The sequence below is a fragment of the Mus caroli genome, unplaced genomic scaffold (assembly GCF_978045245.1).
Source record: "Mus caroli unplaced genomic scaffold, Mus_caroli_1 scaffold_1, whole genome shotgun sequence".
Lineage (NCBI taxonomy): Eukaryota > Metazoa > Chordata > Mammalia > Rodentia > Muridae > Mus > Mus caroli.
The window spans coordinates 189,217,239-189,236,761 of NW_028227256.1; the positions used below are offsets into that span (position 1 = coordinate 189,217,239).

Genomic DNA, 19,523 nt, shown 5'->3' on the forward strand with positions numbered 1-19,523 from the left:
ATGTAAGCCTACCATAGTCAGCAAACTACAACTGACTGGCATGACCAAATAAAACCTAGTAAGTTTCTTTACAAGAAAGTGAATCAAAATAAGATTTCTAAAACTTTTCATTACTCACTCAAAAAGCTCACGGAAACAAAGTCCTTCAGCAAAGAGTTAAAAGTTAAGATACACATAAAAAGTCTTGAAACTGCGTATTATTCAATTATCCTGCTCCGACAAGCAGAGTCTATTTTACGTAAACCCAGCCTGTCATGTCAAACTTCCAGCAATTAGGTTTTCTTGTCACGCAATAATGTACTAAAAGTAATTATAGATTTTAGATCTGTTTCTTTTATTTCCTTCAAGTACATCCTCATACATTAAGACTGCACCTCAAATGTAGAGATTAATATAAACTATCCAGGCAAGGTCCTGCAGGCCTGTAATCCCATCACACGGGAGGAAAGAGAATCATGAGTTCAAGGCCTGTCTGGGCTACACAGTAGTGAGTCTGAGGTCAGTCCAGGATACACCGTGAGATCTTACCACAAAAAATAAAGAAAAAAATATAAATCATAGATACAAACTATTTCAGCTTATCTGATTTTATTCCACACAACTGTACACAACTGCTTTCCTAGAACATCAGTGTTGGGTCACGCTATGTCAGATGTAAGGGCAGTTTCCTTTGCTTTAATCTGGCATTTACCGTGCTCACTTCAGCAGCACACATACTTTAGACCAAGCCAGAGCCTTACTTATTCTTTACTATTATCAAAGTACTAAGAAATCAGAATTCATTTACTTAGCTTAACTGCTTTAGGCATAAACATATTAAAACACAAAGCAAACAAAAAAGAACGGGTCTCATAGTCAATATTGAACATTCTGGCAAAAGCACTATCAATGCAGGAAGGTAGGTGACTAAAAGACAACCTAGGGGAATTTTATCAAAATAGCGACTGTGTCTACATGACATTTATTATACTGTACTTGGTACTATGTGTTTTGAAAAAAAAAATCTAATTTTGCAAAATAAAATTGACCATATCATTCCAGACAGCAAACTACTAAATATCAACTGAACATTCACCCACAACAAATCAACAAATGGTAGTATTATCCACAGTGGTTAGCAGAAAGGCCAAAGACAAACTAGGAAAATGAACTAAAATCGGCTCTGGAGCCTCACTGCTACCTTCCACAAAGAGCCATGGTCAAGATTAAGTTGAACATCAACATGAAAAAAATCGCTGGAACAAAACACTTGATAAAAAAATAAATATAAGACATGACGCAAAACAGTTAAATTCAACAGTTCACTTTCCCATTAGTTTTGTTTGTTTTGTTTTTTAAAGATAGGTCCACTATGCAGTCTTGCTTGGCCTGGAATTTGCTATGTAAACCAGGATGGCCTCATACTCAGAGATCTGCTTGACTCTGGTGGCAGGAGAAACAGTGTACACCACCATTATATTTTAATCTACCCAGTAGGAATATTAGGCTAAGATCTTCAAGAAAGAGAAGACCTCAGATAGAAGACAACAGTTTGATACTCCAGTGATCCCGAAAAATGAAATTAAAGCTAAGCCAATCTCTACTGTGTTCCCAAATGTTGCCTACTCAATCTCAACTCCAAACAACAAAACAAAAGCAAGCGAGCAAACACCTGATCACCTGGCACTGGACGACATCAGCTGGGCTTTCTTTAGATATCAAACAAGACCTAACAGAATCTTATCATATGAAAACTCAGAACGGTGCCGACTAGCCAGCCATAGAGGGCAGCAGAGTTAAGAGTAAATTGTAAATACCAGAGGGTGAAGTGAGGGCAGGAAAAGTTAATGGGCGGAGAGTAAGGAACCATGAGTACCAAAGAGAAAGACAAAGCTTCACGGAATGAATTAATCCAGAAGACACTAAATTTGTGGTGCTTGGCCCCCACTCCTAACTGCACATGAGGATCACCCTGGCAGTTTTAAAAAACAAACAAGCCTAGATTCCACCTTAGACCAATTAGCAGACTCTGAGAGATGTAGGCCAGGCGAGGATATTTTTTAAGCTTTCCAAGTGCCTAAGGAGGACTATACTGTGTAGCACAGTCCTTAACACCCAGACTCTACCGCATATGCTACAATGTTAAAAGCCAAATTAGAAAACAAAGCAAAGCATAAAAAACCTATTATTTCCCAAATGTATTATTTTGTAGCTAAACCTTTGACTCTAAAACTCAAAGGGGCAATAATAACCTAAATACAATCATCACAGGGCCTTTATCAAGGAGAACATTATTCCTACAGGTGGAAAACAGTAAGTTCGCAGGGGTTAAACAGCTAGCCCCAAGCGACTGTGAGTCATCACTGAAGCAGGGAGACAATTCAAATCTGCTATTTACAGGACAGCGCTCTACTCCAATGGTCTCACCAATTTGCTAGATATATTTTCCTAATTTATCACTTTACTCAATTAGATGATTCCAAAAATAACACAATTAAATTAATAAAGATGACAAAAAAAATGAGGTGGGGATATGATCGTAAATAGAAATTCTGAAGACGTTAGCCTTAAAGGAGAAAGTTTTTCCTCATATGAAGACTAGCACTAGACACAATATTGAGCAATTTCTGTAAGTATATTCTTTAAAAGTTTTTTAAAAATTATTTCTTGTTGAAGGGATATGACAAGTTAGAAAACAGTCCCTAAACAACTGAAATGTTATAGCCAGTTAAAGCATTTCTCTTAACTTGTGCAGATGAATTTCAACTTTTTGTTTTGTTTTGTTTTGTTTTGTTTTTTCGAGACAGGGCTTCTCTGTGTAGCCCTGGCTGTCCTGGAACTCACTCTGTAGACCAGGCTGGCCTAGAACTCAGAAATCCACCTGCCTCTGCCTCCCAAGTGCTGGGATTAAAGGCATGCGCCACCACGCCCGGCTGAATTTCAACTTTATCTTAGTATTTTTCCTATTTATAAAGTGTTGTGTTTGGATAAATAATAACTGAATATCCATGAACCTTAAACATTAAAAGAGTAGTAGTAGTGGTACCCCTCCCCAAATCAACTAAAAAAACCCTAATTCTGTCACAATTCACTCAGAAGACCACTACCTCAACAAAACATGTGCATAGACTTCCCCCTAATTCTAAGCAGACAACTGCAAGCTACTTCAGTCAGCATTAATGTTCTGGCCTTAGTTCTTCAGAGATCAACAATGAAACTGAATGATTCTCTGAAAGTTTTTTTACCTCATCTTTTTTTTAAAATTCATTCATTCATTCATTCATTCATTCATTCATTTATTTATGTACCGGTGTATGTCTGTGAACTCCCTTACTTATTTATTTATTTATTTATGTACCGGTGTATGTCTGTGAACCCCTTGTGTGCCTGGTGTCCTCACAGGTCAGAGGAGGGCTTTGGATCCCCTGGAACTGTTGTTACAGATGGGTGCTGGGCTCAGAACCTAGGTCCTCCGGAAGAGCCAGTGCTCTTAACCAGTGAGCCATCTTTCCAGCCACTCTTTATCTCAAGAAGAGTTCAATCTCAAAATCAGTTTCTGCTCCTTGCTGTTTACTAAGAGAAATGTGTGTCTGTATGGTCATGATGACTAATTTGACTCCTTTTCTTGGTAAGAAATTATTACTACAGGCTGGAGAGATAGACCCCTAGGTTAAAAGAATGTACTGCTCCCAGAGGACTGCAGTTCAGTTCCCAGAACCTAAGTTAGAGCTGTTCACAACCACCTGTAAGACCAACTCCAGGGCATCCATTACCCCTGGGCTCTACAGACACTACTCATATGCACACACACATAATTAAAAGTAATATTCCAGGAAAGCTTTTATTTAAGTACTATTAATAATTACTCGTTTAAAATATTTTAACCTGTATTTCAAACACAAGAGAATGGAAGCTAGTTTGCTTTGCTTATTTTCAGGCACTTAAATTATTTCATTTACTCTCTCCAATCCTGGGAGATAGTATTATTCCCACTTTACTGATAAGGAAAATAACTCAGAAAAATAAAAAACTTACTTTCCACTGTAACGACCTCTCCTGGTCAGACTTTCTCAACCATACTACTTCAAGTTTATGTAAAATGAGTTACAGCAAAACTACTGGCATTTGACCAAAGTCCCAAAGTCAGAAGAAACACCATCTAGATAATCACAGGTCTGAAACTAACCTGTTCAAACCTCAAAAAAAAAAAGATATTTGTGAAAATACACTGAGCCCCGACTGTTAGATAACAGCATAATAGCATTACTACAGTAGATTGAAAAGGCACATAACAAGAATTAAGGACACACAGGTTTTGGTTGTTCCAGTTGTCATAGGCAATATTGTCTTGTTTTGTTTTCAAAGATAATTATTTGAAATACTAAGCTGTCTATACACGTAAAGGAGCTATTTTACCAAGCCAATTCTTTCAGAAATTTAAACCAAAATAGGCTAAACACGCTGAAAGACTACCTATCTTAAATAACAACTTCCTGAATTGCTCATTATCAAATAACAAGTTTTAGGTAGAAAAACTACAACGTACAAGAACATAAGTTTCAAGACCAGAAACAGTGATTCACATAGACTGATCCTGGTTTTATTTTCTAGCATCTAGCCCTCAGAGGAACTTCACTATTTATTTTTAACATTTTCAGCCTTAAAAATCATGCAACCCACTCACCTACAAGATTTTGCAAAAATAAACTGAAAAGGTTGGATTGTTTTGTTAATCCTTAGTCAGAGTCTGTTTCTGAGAAAACTCCTTGGCACCTTTCCAGTTCAGACGCATGTGGACAAAATATAAGCAAGCAGGTTGGCTGATCTAAAATACTTGAAAGATCTTGGATGCCCATGGATATCTGAATCACTCCACAATCAGTGAGATTGTATTTCAGAGCAGTTAAGAAAATTTCTCTTTCATACCAAAGGGTTTTCTGCTGTTGTTTTTGCTAAACCCACAACTGGGGGAAAATACTACTGACAGAAAAAACTCTCAACATGGTGGAATCAAGGGCACTGCCAAAGCATCAAGTAAGACAACTCCATTAAAAAAAAAAAAAAAATCACTTTTCAAGCATTTTGACAACTGGGTTTAAAGCAGTTTTTCCTATGAGGGTTTTATTTTCAAGTAAAAAGTTTTACTTCCTCAATCGAATCTGCATCAATTTATCATGAATAATACCTTATGGGGAACACTATACACGCAAATTTCAATTTCTTTCTACTACTGACCAAATTCTGTATATGAAAACACTGGCAGTACCTGCTACATCTTCAACCAAACATCAGGTAACTTTGAGTCTGATAACTGATTCTGTGGATTTCTGTCAGTCTTAAAGACAAAATCTACTACAGAGGCATCTCGAGACTAACCAGATGTTTAAAATTCAATTACTAGATCAGAGGAACTAAGAAGTACAACACTAAGAAGAAGAAGAAAACCACGTTAGCAAATTAGATACCTAAGAAAAATGCTAGTATCGAGACTTCAAACTAAAATTAACAGGATAAACTAATGAAAAACCAGCACTCGGGAGGCAGAGGCAGGCGGATTTCTGAGTTCGAGGCCAGCCTGGTCTACAAAGTGAGTGCCAGGACAGCCAGGGCTACACAGAGAAACCCTGTCTCGAAAAACCAAAAAAAAAAAACTAATGAAAAACAAAGGATAAAATAATTCTTAATTAAGTATAAAAACTTAAACCTCTGAGTAGCAATTCACTATCCTAACAGGTAGGACAGAGTTATTTTAGGCTATGCTTGCACTCCACTGACAGCACTGTATCAATTTGAACAATTCTAGTATGGTAAAGAGCAATAAAGCAACAAATGAGACACCGCACACCTAACATAAACTATTTTCAAAAGTCCGTGTGATTCTACCTGTGGTATATCCTTAATTCAGAAGCACCCCGAGAGGCAGATGTAGAGTTTAAACGGGGTTCCAAGCTGTTGCTGGTCAACTGTTGATTTAATCTAGGGCTTTCTTTACACTCCTTGCCAAACTAAGTCAGGATTCATACACTCAAAGACAAATCACAACCAGATTGGCCTTGAAAGGGATGCTGGATCTCTGTCAAACGAATTGAAAAATCTGCTGATCATTTATCTATTTTGGCATGAGCCTTTTATTTCTTGGCCTTGTGAATCATTCTCTAGGTTTCTATCAGGTTGCAAAGAATTTCTTAAATATCTAGGAACATAAACATCTTTTCCATTAGTGACATCTAGCTCATAAAATGCAAAGACGTAAAATTATTAAATTGAAAGCCAGTAATTCTCAAAGAATAAGCAAGACCGCCAGTAAACAACTCATGAAAAGCCTCCAAACCGGGTGAGAAAAGAGAGCCAAAAGGGGTGCCAAGCACTCCTGCGAGGCATTAGGCACGGATACCAATCTGAATTACTTACAAAACCTTACAAAGTCCTAGGAAGCACAGCCGCGCTAACCAAGTTCCCGTTCCACCGCAAAGAAATTACTCTTCCTTCATAACCTCTCCAAAGACAATCGGGGTCTTCTGAGGAATAACATTTACGTCTAACGAGGCAGTAAGATCTGTCACCTGGTCCCGGTTTTAAGCTAGTTCTATATAGCTACGTCTAAAGGCCGGCTAACTCGGCAGCAGTTTGTTTGGACCCTGGATGTGGCAACTGAGAGACAAGCAGAGAAAGAGAAGACCTAGCTAAGCTTGGAGAAAACCAGGGTTGAGGCTCAGCGAGGCAGGGAGTCGAAGGACTGGACGAGGAAAGGGAGCGCAGGTACCTCGGGGGACCCTGAAGTCGCCAAGGCAGGGCAGGCGGGGCAAGCGCGCAGGTGGGAAGGGGAGTGGGGCTTGCCCCGGGAGCGCGGACCAGGGGCGGCCGGGGGTTACCTTTGAGCTGGGGCAGGGGGTGCAGCTCCGCCTGGCTGCCCTGGCTGCGGAACTGCGACGAGCCCTGAGAGCGCTTCTGCCTCTGCGCCTTGCGCACCGATTTCCGGGTGAAGCCGTCCACTTTCTCCGAGGCCGAGATGGCGGCGCAGGCAACTGGTGCGGGCGGCGACGGCGACGACATCTCGGCGACCCGGGCGCTCGGCGCCTCCCGCGGCGGCTGGCCCGGGCAATCGGCGGGGGACGGGCACGGCGGGCCTGCGCCCCTGCGCCCCGGGCCCCGGCCGCGCCGCCCTCGCGCTCCGCGAGCTGCTCCTCACCCGACAGCGCCTCACGGCCGCATCCCCGCGCCGCGCGGCCGCCTCCCGGGGCTGGCGGAGGGGAGGGCGGGGGCGCGCGGGCCGCACAAGTTGCTGACGCCCGGCGACGAGGGCGGGCGGAGGCGAGCCCGAAGTTTGGACGGCTGGGGCGAGCGCGCGGGTGCGGACGCCGGGCGCGCCTCGCGGCCCCTTAGCGCGCGGAGTCCGGACAGGTCTTCAGCGGCTGCCGCCCGCGCTGTCCGCCCGGCCGGGAGCCTCCTCCCGGGGCGCTTCCATCGCGGGTCCGCGCGAGCCGCCGCCGAGCGCTCGTTCTCCTGTCAGCGATGGCCCCTCATCGCCCGGGGCGGCCACCCGCACCCCGATCCTTGGATCCTTGGATCCTTGGAGCGTCGCCCTCGCTCAGCCTCCCGCGCCCACCGGCCGCCCACGGAGCACGCCCGGGAAGCAACTGCTACAACTTGAGAGGGTGGCTGGTTCGGGTGAGGGGGGACTCGGTGCGCGTGCGTGCGCGCTCCCGCGGCCCGGGGGAGGTCCTCGCGGGGGGTGGAGGAAGGAGTTTGACTGACAACTTCCGCGGGGTCCCACTAGCCTCCCGAGTCTCCGGAGGGGGCCGGGGCGGGAAAGCATGCCAGTGCCCTCGGCCAATCGCAGGGCTAAGCGGCAGACGGGGGTGGGGGCGTGGCCTCCCGGCTGTCTATCAAGAGTCCAAAGCTGGGTGGGAGGGAGGGGCTACGTGACAGACGCGGGCCACAACCAATCGCAAGTGAAGGCAGTGAGCGGGGTGCCTTGTGCGTCACAACTGTAAAGGAAAGCTCTCGGGAGGGAGAAAGGGGAAACGCCGCGCCGCTGTCGGCTCTTGTGTACGCCTGCGCTAGGCTCCAGGCTGGAATTGTTCTCCAGACAGCGCGTGAGAGGGGAACTACACAGGCAGCTCAGAAAGCAGAAGAGCGTCCTCCCTCTCTCTGCGCCCTGCTTACCAATGGGAACCTGAAGCGAGGGCCGGGGTGCCCAGGAACACCAAGCATTGCGTCAGTCGAACGGGGGCGGGGCCAAGGTCATGTCAGAGCGACGTGATTGACGGGCGAAGGAGCCCCGGGAGAGAAATGAGCTTGTCCAATCGGAGCGCGGGGCTAGGTTCTTGGGCGGGCCTTCTCCTCTCGGGTCCTAAACCGCGTAATTGGTGGTTGGGGAGTCCATTTGTAGCTCCCGAGGTCTTGGCGCCGCGGTTCGCTGAGCGCTGATCTCGCGTGGGGTTTGGGCAAGCTCGTTTCTACCACTTCAGAGAACTCTGCAAGTCTAGGCCCTCTGAAAAGCAGTTTCCCGTTTCGAACTTGGCCCAAGTTTAACCTTTTCTGCTGAGGCCCTTCAGTCATCTGTAGTCAAGTTCAGATTGGCTGACTTGGGGTTTTGGGGATCTCTTCCTAGGAGATTCCGTCTAAGTTTTATATTTAAAGCCAAGAACTGCTCATATTAGCTTTGGGCATCCGTATAATGCTTCAACAGAAAGTGATCCCGCCTGCCCATTAGTGCCCCCTTTGCTCTGCAGTCTCTTCTGCAAGTCCCACACCTTTTCCTTTTGACATAAAAACGGAGGTGAAGTAGGCTGGCCTAATGCTTGAGGAGGATCTAGAAGTATGCAAAAGTAGAGTTCTAAGCCTACACTCAAAACATTTGCTTAACCAAATTATATAACAACAGAAGAATGTAATAAGGAAATATGGTGTGTATACACATATTTTTCCACCATAAAGAACGAAATAACATGTAGGAAAATAGGTCCAACTGGAGATAATCATATTAGGCTGAATAAGCCAGTTTCAAAAACATAAATATCTTGTTTCCTTTTGCTTGCGATTCCTAGATTTTACATAGGTACATTAAATCAAGAATTTGCGAAATGAAAGTTAAGCATAAGAAGTTGTCCAAGGGAATTAAAGGGATTAATGGAAGGGGAATATGTTTGATGTACAGAAAATACTTGTATGAAATTTCTAATATAAAATTAAATATAAAAAATAAAAAGTTGTATACAGCCTTCCCAGTCAAAGAGGCTCAGATTGCATCAGCAACTAAAAGACCTTTCTCATCCAATCAGATTAAGTTGACTAGCTCATAATGTTCAAAGCGTTTTATTTTAACAATTTGCAAATGAGCCACCCATCATAATTCAAGGGTTTCAAGATCACTGCCAGCTGGCCTTTCAAAAGGCCACTTTTACATATATTTCCAGATTATAATATAATTAGATCATTTCTCCCTTCCCTCCAAACCATCATTCTTGCATCTTTCAAATTCATAGTCTCTTTTTCTTTAATTGTTTATGTATGTATGTATGTATGTATGTATAGAAAGATAGATATATTGCTAAGTATATAAATAAAACCTCTATCCTTATCATGTTACCTGTATGTGTATGTTTCAGGGGTGGCCATTTGGGATTAGATAACCAATTAGTGTGCTCTTCCCTGGGAAAGACTGTCTCTCCAGTTCTCAGCTTTTCCTTAGTTGCATGTAGTTCGTTGTCTTATGGCCTGGTACCTACAGAATAGAGTTCAAATTCAGTCTGACTCCTGACTTGCCAGGCACAAACCCCACTACGAATACTTTCTTCTCTTCTTCCTCCCCCTTCTTCTTCCAGTTAAGGTACAGTATTCCACAAAATGGTCATTCCTTCTTGATACTTACAGTTGTCCCAACATCTTGAAATGATCCATCTCATCCCTGTTTGTTGAACCCTGTCTTTTCTTCTGAGCCCAGATACACATCTACCCTCTGTGGAGCTATTCACACTTATCTGCCCTGAATGGATGCCTCCCTTGGTGTTCCGATTGTATGTATTATTCATATCCTTCACAGGACCTGCCACCCCAGATGGCAGTGTGCTCCTTCTCTGAAGATTTGGAAGCACCAAGAAAGCAGGAACTGGGTTACTTAACTGCTCTTAGCATCTACTGAAATAGATAGGCAGGATTGAACAATATAATTTTCAGCTCTCAATAGCTTCTGAAAGTGTGGTTACCGAATTCCTTATTTCAAAAAAAAAAAAAAAATATTCGAGGCTATTATTTGAAACACAGAATCCTGGACCTCTAGTCTGATGCAGAATATCAGAAAATATGTGGAAAAGGTTGGACACCTATGCTTAATAAGCTCTCTATTGTTATGCAGAGAAGTCGGGAATCACAGTTCTCCAATCACCTCTAGTATAGAGGTCTGGACATAAAGCTCAGAGGTAGAGCACTTGTTAGTATACACAAGGCCCTGGGTTCAACACAGCACCACCCACAAGTGATAGTAAATGTCTACAAGGCAAGGAAGTGGTATTTATAGTAAAGACAATAGATGTGAGAGGAGGGACAGAATACTAGCAATTTCACTAGAATGAGCACAGTGTTTGGGTGCAGTGGTCACCTGGGGAAGAAGTTTTTAAAGTTTGAAAGAAAAGGTAAACCAAAAACCTGAAAGAAAAGAAAAAAATGAAGATGCTTCCAAGTTCAAGTTACTGTTTTGGGGAAAGATAAACAATGCAACATTGTCTCAAAATAAATCAAAAGACCAGAGTTGATATTTGTCTATAACCCACTAAGTCCAGTTATTGTTGCCCTTCTGTGAGACCACCCCTGGAGCATGGGAACCCTATCAGAAGTGACCCAACTTTACATGCCATCATTGGCATGCTCCTGCCTTAGCACCCATTTTGTCAGTCCTGTTTCCCACACTCGCACATACACTGGGAGGAAGAAAAGACTGCACAGCCTTCTTGGAAGGGTTGACATGGTTTTAAATGTGACCCCTGAAGGGCAACACTTGAAGAAATTAACCTATAGACAGCACTTTCACATGTGGGTGTTTGTCAAAAATCCCTTTTCCACCCTCTTCTCTTGAATGATGTGTCTGGATCCTAGACAGAAATTTGGTCACTATGAACCATCCACAGCTGGATACGGTAGCAAACACCTGGAAACAGCACCTGGGAGGCAAAAGCAGGAAGAATGTTGAAAAGCTCCAGGCTAGTCTGGCCTACATAGTTCCAGTCCACCCAGGACTACATAGTGTGACTCTGTCTCGACAAAACAAGACTGACTGTCTTATCAAAGATTTCCACTGCTATCTGAAAGAAGATCTTTTGACTAATAAGTTGCCAGTTAAATAGTTGTTAAAAAGTTACAGAAATTTGGTTTTCCTAAACCAAACTTGACAATTGTTTGGTTATTTGAGGCTGGATTTTACAAAATTACCTAAGCTGGCTTTAAATTTATAATCCCCCTACCTCTGTCTCCTTGAGTGTCAGAATTAAAGATAAGTGCCCAGCCATTTTGTAAGTTTTCAAGGACTAAAATTCCATGTGGTTTATGTGAGCGTGTATTAAGATGAGTAGACTCCCTGTGACTTCAGAGGGAGTTGGTACCAAGGCAAGGCGAAAGTCAGTTTTCTGTTGGTTCCATTTCTCTCTCTTTAATGATAAACTTTTCTTTAAGCTCATCATTTCAACTCTGTTGTGGGCTATTGGCCAACCAGAACTTTCCACAAGGCCAGGGTCAATCGGAATGGTTAGAATGGAGATCTATTCAGTGTGAGTGGGAAGTACAGGTGTTGGCATCAGGACACCCCAAACCTATGAAATCACATAGGCAACAGCGAGACCTGAGAACTGCAGACCAGTTGCCAAGGCAACAGGCACCATATCCCCTTGGCTCACCTCCCACCTTTACCTGCGTTATATCCTTTTTCCATACTAATAAGGAAATCGCCCTCCCTTTCTCTCTTCCCCTCTTCTCTTTCTGCCGCCACCTTCTCTCTCTCCTCCCAAGAAAACCTCTTTCACTTGGAACTGTCTTGGCCTGGTGTACTGTTGAGACAAGACCCGCGACCCTAACACATCAACAGGGAGCAGAGGTGTAAATGTGTAGGGAGATCCTGCAGGGTTCTACTTCCTGGTGACTGCTGGACTCTTCTCTTCATAGCAAGGAAGCCTTGTTCTCCCTCAGGGTAGGCCAAAATCATGTCTGCTTGCACCTGCTCTACCCCATCTTTGACCTAGGCAGACAAGGAATCAGACAGAATCATAAAGTTAGTGTCATAAACCATTGTCCCTGCAGAGTGCAACTAAAAAGCCAGAGCTTGGCCAACTCCCCATGCTGTAGTAATAAAGTCCTACAGGCATTCTTTCTCTGGGTGTTTTTATGTTGGGCAATACGCCAGTCGCTAGAACTGAGGAGACAAAGTATGGATCTTATAGTTATTCCAGGGAGAAGGGACAAACTTAAACACAAAAACCCCTGTCATGTTGGCTCACACTGCAGGCTCAGCACTTGGGAAGTAAAGTAGAAGGACCAGGAGTCCAAGGCCAGGCTTCAGTATGTAACAAGTCTGGGGTAGCCTGTGCAACAGAAGACCCTGTCTTAATAAAAGAAAAACAGAGAGAAAAAGTAAATTAAAAAAAAAAAATACCAAAGGAAAATAAGCACAGTCACAACAACAAAGGAAATGAACAAAAACTTACCACAGAGGCTCTTTATGGTATTGTGGGAAAATACCTTACTTGGTTTGGGAAGAAAGAGTCAGAGAAAACTTAACAGAAACCATGCTTGAAATAAGTGAGACAGGGGTTTTTGTGTTTAAGTTTGTTCCTTCTCCCTGGAAGAAAACAAACTTTGCAGACAACCATCAAAAAAAAAAAAAAAAAGAAAAGAAAAACTTGCTGTTTTAGAAACTAGCTTCCGACATTTCTTCATCGCTATAAAGATTTGCATCTTTTACACTACGACGAGACATGAAGACTCCAAAGCCACAGGAAAATACCTGATCCCACATCTTGTGTTAGCATTTGACCTGGAGGAAGAAGGGGAGCGGGCTATGACACAAGCCTGTCCTCTATGAAAAGCAGTGTTGTAAAAGCCTGCATGGTGCTAATCTGCAGCTCTTATGTAAGTCTGTGCGTGGCCTTTCTTCACGTACCTGGAGGAAGCATCTGGTAGCTTTGAGGCTGTCACTGCTCTAAAATACTCAGCTGCTGAATGTCAGCAGTCACTCCTTGGCTTGCTGCTTAGGCTCAGACTTGCAGGGGGAAGAGATCAGTGTGAAAAGCCAACAAGCTGACTTTGATCTTCAGTGTGGTGTTGGTTGTCTGCATCGATGGAAGAATCATCGTCCGTCGTGTGAGGGTTTTCAGGAATTGTTGAGTTGGAAGCACTCAGGCATGGTCAGAGCCTCTTCCTTGACTGCCATAACAAAAACTATCAGTTTTTCAGAACTGTGTGAATCAGAAGCAGGGGGATCCCGTTGAGTCCCAGGACAGCCTGGTCTATGTAGTGAGGTCCAGTCCAGCCATGCAGTGAGAGCCTCTCTCAAAAAAGACAAAAGGCAAACAAACCCTTACCACCAGCAACAAAGCGTCTGAGCCCAAGTGGCAGGAGGCTATGGCAGGAAAGTTGGAAATCTGAGGCCAGCCTGGGCTACTCAACCTGTCCTAAGGGAGCTTGTCTCGGGGTCTGTCTCGCCTCTGGCACTCCTCTGCTTTCCTTGGTTATCTGTCACGTTCAGGAACATTCTTTTGAGACTGCGCAGCCTAGGCGCTTCTGAAACTTACTCATTAGCCCACAGTGTCCTTAAGGATCACAGGCATGCCTTACCTGCTTCCATATTTTTATTTTTTTTAAAGAATGGTATCCTGAGGTTGTCTGTCTGTCTCTTCTAAACTTCAGTGTTGAAACTGAAGGCTCTATTCAAGCTAAATAATAGTTTTGACAAAAGATGACAAAGATGAACTGGAGACCCTTGTTCTTGCTTAGAATTCAGTGTGTGTGTGCGTGTGTGTGTGTGTCTGTCTGTGTGTCTGTGTGTCTCTGTGTGTCATGTATGTGTGTGTCAGTGTGCGTGTAACTACTTAGATGGAAACTGAGATAACAATGTCCAGCGTTTTCATTCATTCAAAATTATCCTTTAGTCTCGTACAACATGCTTTGCCCTATCAGCTGTTTGAAGTACAAAATTTATCAACAGATGTGAAAATGCATGTCAAAATTAAAGCCAAGCTGTGGAAACTAAACAGGTTTGCACAGCATCTAAAAGAATCTCAGTGAATCAGCAGGGCAGACTTAGCTAGGAGCTGCTCAGTTCTAGCCCTGAAGCCCACCTCTCAGGACTCCCTTGGTCCAGGATGGCTGGACTATACATGAGCAAAACATGCATTTAAGGCCTCGTGTAGGCTCATCTTACAGGGAAATGTTGTGGTCTCTGTCCTAACAGAGAATTCATTTTAGAAGAGGTTAGATCTAGAAGAGATACTGTCTCCCTCGGGAACACTATTTGATGAGTGCCAAGCCATATAGTGGTATAGCCACCTATCAGGTACCCATAATCCTGGAGGTAACCCCAATTAAACGGGATGTTTACCACATTAGACTTTGGAGAAATCATTTCTTCTGTCATACATGGCCCTCTCTCTATCTACATCAAATTCCTAGGAAAAAGCAAAAGGCAAAAACAAAACCCAAAGCTCCTAACAATGGGGCTCTAGTGTTGAGACAGCAGTGGCTACACAGGAGGCAGGAGGTGTTGGGATCCACAGCTCCTGGTGATGGGGGAGGGAAGGCTCTGGGTGGAAGCAAGTAATTATCAAGGAGCTACAAGTTAACCAGAACAAAGAAGTGAAATTGTTCTAAGCTCCCAGGAGGGGAGAACCCTCAGAGGAGGTGCCTCAGACCCCAGGGGGCACTGTTCTGAACTCTGCAGGTGGCAGTAGGGGTGTGAGGACAGGGTAAGCTACCCAAAGGCTTTGTGTGCATCCCCTGCACACCATCAAGTCAGGAAAAAGACACTGAAAGACTTTAAGCAGGAAAAAGCGGGAAAGAAACGTGATCCAGATTTGTATTCTAGAAAAACTCGACACTGTAGGCAATGTAGAACTGATTACAGAGGGCAAAGTGGGACCCGGGAGGCCAAAAGGAAGAGTGGGAACCTGAATCTGTTCCAAGGTGGGAGGCGGAGCTCAGAGTCGGTGTGTGTGTGTGTGTGTGTGTGTGTGTGTGTGTGTGTGTGTTTCTGAATCCGAATACGTGTGCACAATACAGGAAATGACTTGATGGCCTTGGATGTGCGTAGGAGAGGAAGGGATGGCCCCCAGGTGTGTGGAGTGAGTGGATGTGGTTGCAGATGTGGTGGTGACATACAGACGGACACTTCAAATCTGTGAGACACACAGCCAGAAGCTGCACAGTGAAGTCTGGCAGGAAGGAGAAATAGACTGGAGACAGAGACCTGGGAGAGGAGACAGAGTAAGCAGAGCTCAGGTGCCGCTTGCTGTCCTGGGCAGGGACTCGGAAAGGCACGGCAGCAAGGAAGCTGCTTGGTGGCGAGATAACACATGACAGAGCCCATCTTGTGCCCAACCTGAGATTTGGGGCGAGGAACTGGCAAATGCCAGACTAGAAGCAGTGTTTTCAGAGCAGTAGATTGGGGAAATAGAAGCTGAAGGAATTGGTTGGAGATGAGAGACCGAGCAGCAAGGGCTGGACTGACTGGAATGGAGCGGTGTGATTAGGTGCAGTAGTGACTGTGCCCAGCAGTGTGCTCAGGGGCAGGACTGACTGTGCCTATCGGTGTGCTCAGGGGCAGGACTGACCAGAGCAGAGAGCAGAGTGCTGAGGCGCACCCATTGGGCCTTATCATCCCTAGCTCCCAAAGGCAGCTAAAACTGTAAGGTAGAAGAGGCAAACTGTGTTTAAAGTAAATAAATAAATCTCCCAACTCTACCCTTTCCCCAATTCCTACGTAATGATCAATTTAAACTGAACTTGGCTTTGGGAATCGATAGTGAGGGCTGCTACAAAGAAGTGCTAGAGAGTTTTGGTTAAAGACGGGATGTGAGGGCTGAGATTGAAGATCAGTGGTAGATCACTTGCTGAGCATATGCAAGGCCTGGATTCAAGAAATGCAAATCAGCCCAAACAGCAAGGTTCAAGGTCAGCTGGAGCTACACGGAAAGAGTTCAAATAACCAAGGTTAAGGATATAGCTCAATTGTAGACGGGTGGGCCAGCATGTATGCATAAGATCATGGGTTTAGTGAGTGCACACACACATAGTCAATAGGGGTAGGAACTATCAAGTTGGAAGAATTACAAATGATGCTAAAGTTTTGAACAGTAATATCAAGCGAATTGAACCCTTTACCCAAAGGGCAGAAGCTGAGCCAGTTCTATTTTGGGGGAAAAAAGGGATGTCAGAGGAAGGAAGAATCGGGAAGCAAAGATGAGTCCAAGGTTAGCCATGTTGAGTTAATAGAGTTTTTTAAGGTCCCTGGAGCTGGCGAGCAGGATCTTTATTTTTAATGAGAGGTGATGACATGTATATTAATTTAAAGACTGAAGAAGACTCAACCGGGCTGACAGCCTGGAGCAGGCCAGAGCAAAGGAGAAAATTATACAAACACAAGCCTCTTCTCTTTCAGGAAAAAGAAACGATGACAGAAACAGTTGTGGCCCGGCCTCTCACATGCCTCCAGGGTCTCTGGTGCTGAGTGGCTAACAGGACTGTGTGGAGAGAACCCTAAAGTGAAGAACAACCTCTGATACCTCCTGTGCCAGGGAACTGAAAGTCAGGAGTAAGGTAGCACACACTATTCACAGGGCTGAGAGCCACTGTGATGAGCCACACATACGCAAGTGTGTGCACACTGACAATGCATGCTGCCTGTCATCCGCCCTGTACCGGACCGCCATTCACTTAGAACTGTCAAAGTCTCACAGTGCCTGTGTAGAGCAGGTATAAAATCTTAGCTGCTGCTGTCACGCAGTTTCAGGTAAGGCTGATGTGAAATGTGAACAGCCTCCCAGCATCTTTATTAGCTACGACCTTGTCCAGGGTCCTTGTCTTACTCTTGTACACTGAGTTACAGTAATTGTCTTTCTCAGCTGATCTGGGTCAAGGCTGCTGGATGGAAGTGGAGTGCAGCCATAACCTCCTGCGAGATGAGATCCTATTCTGTGCCCATGCTGAACTCCATATTTCAACATGAATTGTCTGAGGAGAGAAAGTGCTATATCAATTCAAGGGTCTAAAATAGCCCTGTTCCCTTCTGGCCCTCAGGATGAGCAGAGGTGAGGAGGAAACCGCTCGTTGTCTGGGAGCTGGGAAAGACGAGCACACTGGGTCACAGGATAACTCAGGAAGATAAGGGACACACACAAATTCAGTCAGGGCTGGAAGGGAAAGAGTAACATTCTGATTAGTGGACAAGGGACAAGTGACAGGAAGTCCCGGTGGGTCTGAACTGGGGGGACCTATGGGATGTGGACGGGTGAGCAGAAAAAAGGGACAGTCAGAGGAAGAAGGATGCAGGCGGCTGAGATGGGCACCTGAGCAGAGCGCTCAGAGGATACTAAACAGTACAGCCAGCAGGGTTTGGGAGGAGAGCAGGCCATAAAGCCAGGTTGTTAAAGGCCGGGTGGGGAACTGGACTTGGAACTGGTCTTGGAACGTCAAGGGTGAGGCCTTTTAACATAGCTGTTTGGGCGCTAGGGAGCTAGAAAAGAATTTGGGAGTCAGTCAGTGAGATCCTGCCTCGAAACAACCCCATCACCACACGAAGGCATCTGTGCCTGACTTCGGTGATCAACTTTAGTTCCGATGGATCCGCAGCAACAGTGTGACTCTGAGGCGCTAGAAGGGATCAACTCTTGAGTCTGGGAGACAGAGGAAGAGGCTGAGAAGCTAAAGGAGCTACAAAGCAAGGTAGAGAAGCAGACGAATAGAATATGAGTCCACCCCCAGGCAATGCTGGCCCAGCGATCATGTCTCTTGAGGAGAAGATGGAGGCTGATGCCTGCTCTATCTATGTTGGCAGTGTGAACTGTGGTGCAACAGCAGAAGAGCTGGGAGCCCACTTTAGTGGCTGAGGTTCAGTCAACTGTGTTACTATACTCTGTGACAAATTTAGTGGACATCCCAGAGGGTTTGCATATAGAGAGTTCTCAGTCAGTGAGGGTGTCCCTGGCCTTAGATGAGTCTGTTTAAAGGAAGACAAAACCAGGTGGTTCCCAAACGAAGCCACAGACCAGGCATCAGCACAACAGACCGGGGTTTCCCACGTGCCCGATAGATATCGTGCCGGGACTACCAATTACAACAGCTCCCGATCACGATTCTACAGTGGTTTTAACAGCAGGGCCTGGGGTCGAATCTACAGGGCTGGACTAGAGCGGCATCATGATATTCCCCTTACTAAAAAAAAGTGTGTATTGGGAGGAGAGAGAGGGAAAAAAAAAAGAGGAAAAAACGAAAAAAAAAAGAATTTTTAAAAAAGAAAAAAACAGAAGATGGCCTTGATGGGAAAAAAATTTAAAAAGAAAAGAAAAGAAGGGAAAGGAAAAAAAGAGAAAAGAAAAGCTTCCCGGCTCCCCTCCATCCTCTCTGGGCCTGCTCAAGGGTAGGTGGGCTCGGGTGGTAGGAGAGCTCTTTTTTACCCAGGGCTCTGGAAGGACACCAAACTTCTCAGCTTGTTTCCTTCCCTCGTTTTCTCCCTGCCTTTTGCAGTCCCTGCCTGCCTGCTCCTGTCCTACCAGGTCTTTCTTTCCTCCTGCTCCCTGCCCCTCTAGTTTGCCTGGAGATCTGTTTTGTTTGTTTTTGTGTTTCTTTTTCTGTTTTGAGTGTCTTTCTTGGCAGGTTTCTGGGGTGTTTTTGTTTTTCAGGTGTTTTTGTTTTGTTTTAATTTTTTTCTTCACCTTTCCCCTCCCTTTTATTTGGAGGGAATGGGAGGAAGTGGAAACAGGGTGATGGCTTTTGTTTTTGTTTGTCTGCTTGTTTTTGTTGTTTTTTTTTTTTAACTCATTTCCAGGGGATAGGAATTTTTTTTTAAAAAAATAATGTGTCATGAATAAAGTTGTTTTATAAAAAAAAAAAAAAAAAAGAATTTGGAGCAGGATAGTCCTGGGTTAGATCTGAATCTAAGAGGCTTCTACTGTTAATTTTTTTTTGTCAACTTGATATAAGCTTGGGTCATCTGGGAAGGGGGAACTTGAGTTGAGAAAATGCCTCCACCAGTTAGGCCTATGGGTAGGTCTGAGGGGTATTTTCTTGATTAATGATCAGTGTGCGAGGGCCCAGACCACAGTGGGCAGTGCATCCCTGCACTGGTGGTTCTGGGTGATATCATAAAGCAGGCTAAGCAAACCTGGGAGCAAGGCAGTAAGCAAAGTCCCCAGTTGTCTCTGGCTCAGCTCCTGCCTCCAGGTTCCTGCTTTCCTCCCTCAATGGTGGACTGTGATCTGTATGTGTAAGCTGAATAACCCTTCCCTCCCCAGTTGCCTTAGGTCACGGCCTTTCTTACAGCAATGGGAAATAAACTCAAACAAGGT

General features: G+C 44.6%; 1 protein-coding gene and 1 pseudogene across 1 annotated transcript in view; one reads left to right on the forward strand and one right to left on the reverse strand.

Moving 5' to 3' along the window:
- Positions 1 to 7,726, reverse strand: part of Ppp2r5a (protein phosphatase 2 regulatory subunit B'alpha) — a 45,025-nt gene extending 37,299 nt beyond the window's left edge. The window contains exon 1 of the mRNA XM_021184693.3: positions 6,852 to 7,726. Within this exon, the coding sequence (XP_021040352.2) occupies positions 6,852 to 7,032 (181 nt within the window). The 5' untranslated portion in view covers positions 7,033 to 7,726. The remainder of the gene's footprint in view (positions 1 to 6,851) is intronic.
- A 9,531-nt stretch (positions 7,727 to 17,257) lies between these two features.
- LOC110296638 (polyadenylate-binding protein 2 pseudogene) lies at positions 17,258 to 18,394 on the forward strand (annotated as a pseudogene).
- The last annotated feature ends 1,129 nt before the right edge of the window (positions 18,395 to 19,523 follow it).